Consider the following 4,336-nt stretch of genomic DNA (forward strand, 5'->3'; position numbering starts at 1 on the left):
TTAAAGAATGCCTTCGCTATGGAATTTTTTCAACATCCTAATATTCCATGGTTTCTCTATATTCTCTCCTACCGAAGTCTTTAACCTGTAAGTTCCCGAAGTACCCTTCTCCGTCACGACATATGGCCCCTCCCAGTTGGGGCCCAGTTTATCATCATTCTCTTTCTTAGTGGCTGGTGTAACACGCCGCAGCACCAAATCCCCCACCTTGAATGTTCGCGGCTTCACTCGCTTATCATATTGTCTCTGCAACTTTTGGTGATATTCTTCCAGTCGTATGTGCGCTATTTCTCTTTTTTCCTCTATCAAATTCAACTCCGTGGCTAAGATCCTCTCATTTATGCCCAATTGCACAGCTTTGGTTCTTGTCATTTTTTCTATCATCTCCACCGGTATGACTGCCTTTACTCCATATGCCATTGCGAATGGTGATTCCTTAGTAGATGTTCGCGGTGTGGTATGATAAGCCCATAACACGTGATTCAACTCATCCGCCCACACACCTTTTCGATCCTCCAATTTTCTCTTTAAGTTATCCATTATAATTTTGTTTGACGCCTCCACTTGTCCATTCCCTTCAGGATTGTAGGGGGGCTGAGAACCCCTGCTTCACCCTAAATGCCTGCAGAAACTCTCACACTTTTCCACCAGTAAACTGAGTCCCATTATCCGTGATGATCATATGGGGCAGCCCGAACCTGCAGATGATATTCTCTCATAAGAATTTCTTCACATTCTCTTCCTTAACCTGTTGCAAAGCCACACCCTCCACCCATTTGGTAAAATAATCAGTAGCGGCTAACATAAATCTCCTTTTTCCGCTTGCCATTGGTAAAGGCCCTACAATATCCAGCCCCCACATGGAGAACGGCCAAGGGCAGAACACATTGTGCAAGGGCTCAACTGGTGCATGTATGAACGGTGCAAACCTTTGGCATTTCTCATAGTTCTTGGCGTACTCTGTGACATCTCTCTTCATATGGGGCCAAAAATACCCCTGTGATATCAACCTGTGTGTAGTGGTTCGCCCTGTAGAATGACTACCGCAATCGCCATTGTGAACCTCTGCCAGAAATTCTTGAGACTGCCGCGAACCTATACATCTTAGTAGTGGTCCGCTGAAATTTCTTCTGTATAGGTCACCCTCCAGCAATGTGTACCTCTGACTCCGCTGTTCCATTCTTCGCCTCTCCTGTTTATTATCTATCTCTACTCCCCTCAAGAAAGCCTTTATTGGTTCCATCCAACCGTGATCCTTCTCGATGGTGAGCCAAACCCCATCCTCATCTGATGTACTTGGTTTGCTCAACACTCTAACTTCAATAGACCGACCCTCTGATCTAGGAAGAACCGCCGCTACATAAGCCAAAGCATCGGCATGTCTATTCTCTCCGCAGCCTAGGTGGGCAAACTTTATTTTGTCGAACTTGCTTGCTCTTCGCCGTAGGACCTCAAGGTATCTCGCCATCCGAAGGCAGCGAGCCGCAAACCCTTCATTTACCTGACAAACTACCAAATTGGAATCTGAGAAAATAGACAGCTCGTTCACCCACAGATCTTTGGCCAAATCTAATACAGCTATCACAGCTTCATATTCAAATTCGTTATTTGAAGCCGCGAACCCAAGTTTCATAGATAGCTCAAGGCGATTGTTTTCAGGAGTCACTAACACGACCCCAATTCCATTTCCTGTAGCCATAGCTGAACCATCTGCGAAAACTCTCCACCCATTGCGCATATCCCAAGGATCCAAAGGATCGCGAATGGCCTCCCCTTCAGATTCCATCACCATTTCCTCTCCCCAAGTGGGATCCTCTGCTGGAAATTCGGCCAGAAACTCCGCCATGGCTTGCGCCTTTTCTGCCGTCCTGATTTGGTATGTAATCTCATAAGAACTTAGTAACACCGCCCACTTCAGCATCCTACCTGACTTCTCGGCCCTCAACGCTTGTTTGAGAGGAAAATTTGTTACTACCACCACAGAATGAGCTTCGAAGTAAGGCTTCAACTTAAGAGCTGAAAATATCAATGCCAAAGCATACTTCTCAATCCTGCTGTACCGGGTCTCCGCATCCAGTAGGCTTTTGCTTTGAAAGTAAACTGGCTTTTCTATCTTGTCGATCACCCTCACCAGAACCGAACTTATCGCGTACTCGCTAATACCTAGATATAAATGCAATTTCTCACCCTGTTCCGGCCGTGATAGCAAGGGTGCCTTCCCTAGGTAATCTTTCAACTCTTGAAAGGCTTCTTCACACTCCCCGGTCCAATGGAAATCAGGATTTTTTCTCAGCAAGCGGTATAAAGGCCGGCATTTGTCCGATGACTTGGAAATGAATCTGTGAAGTGTCGCGACTCGACCAGCCAGTCTTTGTACTTCTTTCACATTTTGCGGAGATGGCATTTCAATCAATGATCGAATCTGTTCTGGATTTGCCTCTATTCCGCAGTGGGTGACTATGTAGCCCAGAAACTTTCCTGAAGTTACCCCAAATGTGCATTTCTTGGGATTGAGTTTCAGCTTATGCTTTCGCAATATGCCAAAAGTCTCATGGAGTCCTTCTAAGCGTTCTTTTTCCGACATTCATTTTTCCACCATGTCGTCAATGTATATTTTGATCCCCCTTCGAATCTTGCCTTCGAACATCTTTTCTCCCAACCGCTGAAAGGTGGCACCCGCATTTTTTAAGCCTAAAGGCATCCTGGTGTAACAATAGGTACCACCCCCTACCACGAAGGTGGTTTTCTCTTGATTCGGCCCAAACATCGCGACCTGATTGTATCCCATCGATGCATCCATGAAAGAGAACACCTTGTATCCTACTGTTCTATCAACTAACTCATCCACCCGGGGCATAGGGTAACAATCTTTTGGGCACTCCTTGTTTATGTCAGTGAAGTCAACACACATTCTAACCTTGCCGTTCTTTTTCAGTACCACGACCACATTCGACAACCACTTTGTAAACTCTACTTCCCTTATTATCCCCGCCCCCTTCAGCCGTATAACCTCTTCGCAAATCCCTTTAGCGTACTTGGGTCTTATGCTCCTTATCTTCTATCTTACTGGCTTAGCACCTTCATTCATATGCAAATGATGACAGGCGTATTCTGGGTCTAAACCTGATATCCTCGATTACCCATGCAAATATATCAGCATTGTCTGTCAAGAACTGCACCATCTTACACTTCCATTCCTCCGGCAAGTCAGCTCCAACTGATGTAAACTTTTCTTTATCTCCCACCCCCAGGTTCACTACTTCCAACTCATCGAAAGCTTTCGGTCCCAACGGAGGCTCGTACACTTTTGTTTTCGCTGCCTCCTGTAATTGCTATGCTGAACCTGGTTCGGTCGACGGCCCCTCCCCTTTTGTTCCGCGGACCATGCTTTTTACAGTAACTTGATGGATGTTTTGTGTTGCCACTTGATCCCCCCTTATTTCGTACTTTCCCCTATTAGTAGGGAAGCGGACCACTTGGTAAAATGTCGACGGGATGGCCTTCATTTCGTGGATCCACTTTATACCTAGTATGGCATTATATTGGGAACTTGAATCCATCACCATAAATATGGTGAATACCGTTGTCGGACCAGCTGTAACTGGTAACATCAACTCCCTCATGGGCTTTGTCATGCTGCCATTAAACCCATATAGATTGGTTTGAGGCGCTTTTAACTAATCTCTATCGATATTCATCTCCTCCATTGCCCCTTTAAACAACAAGTCTACTGAACTTCCGCAGTCTATCAACACTTTCTTTACCAGATAAATGCCCATCGCTATAGTAATCACCAATGCATCCTCATGCGGGGAAATTACTGACTCTAAGTCTTTTGGGGTAAACATTATGCCTTTCTCACCCATCGCGGTTCCTCTAACCAACCGCGGTACGCTGACAACCTAGTTCACTTGCTGTAAACTCGCTGTCTTTCATACCTTTTCTCTGTGTACATTTCTTCCCAGGGTTTCTCCACTAAAGCTGACATTGATGGTACCTAGAATTCTAGTCGGAGTTGGTACTCTCTCGGCTTAGCGAACCTCTATGACAAACTCCCTTAACATCCCCTTTTCAGTCATTCTCTCCACTAACCACTTCAATGCATAACATTCATTCGTGGCGTGATTCTTGATTTGATGATATGCACAAAATGGCTTCCCTTCTATTTCCGCAGGTGTATTCCGTGGACCCTCAAAGTACTGTTGCCCCTTAATGAGAGGCAAGATTTCCTCTAAAGGTCTGTTATGCGGAGTCTATTTGATTTCTCTGTATGGCTTCCTCTCCCCTCTGTACCGTCCTTTCTCTTTTTATTCTATTCTACTTTTTCCCTTCTGGT

The 4,336-nt window shown here is 45.4% G+C and overlaps 2 protein-coding genes across 2 annotated transcripts; both read right to left on the reverse strand.

Annotated features, from left to right (window-relative positions):
- On the reverse strand, window positions 1-540 carry LOC147503427 (uncharacterized). Its single transcript, XM_086604832.1, has one exon. It carries the CDS (start codon window positions 538-540, stop codon window positions 1-3), a length of 540 nt encoding a protein of 179 aa, XP_086460958.1.
- A 175-nt stretch (window positions 541-715) lies between these two features.
- Window positions 716-2,584, reverse strand: LOC147503428 (uncharacterized). The gene has a single exon (XM_086604833.1). The coding sequence runs from the start codon at window positions 2,582-2,584 to the stop codon at window positions 716-718; it is 1,869 nt and encodes a 622-aa protein (XP_086460959.1).
- Window positions 2,585-4,336: the final 1,752 nt, after the last annotated feature.

The sequence above is a fragment of the Coptis chinensis genome, chromosome 4, assembly GCF_015680905.1.
Source record: "Coptis chinensis isolate HL-2020 chromosome 4, ASM1568090v1, whole genome shotgun sequence".
In the NCBI taxonomy this organism is placed as follows: Eukaryota; Viridiplantae; Streptophyta; class Magnoliopsida; order Ranunculales; family Ranunculaceae; genus Coptis; species Coptis chinensis.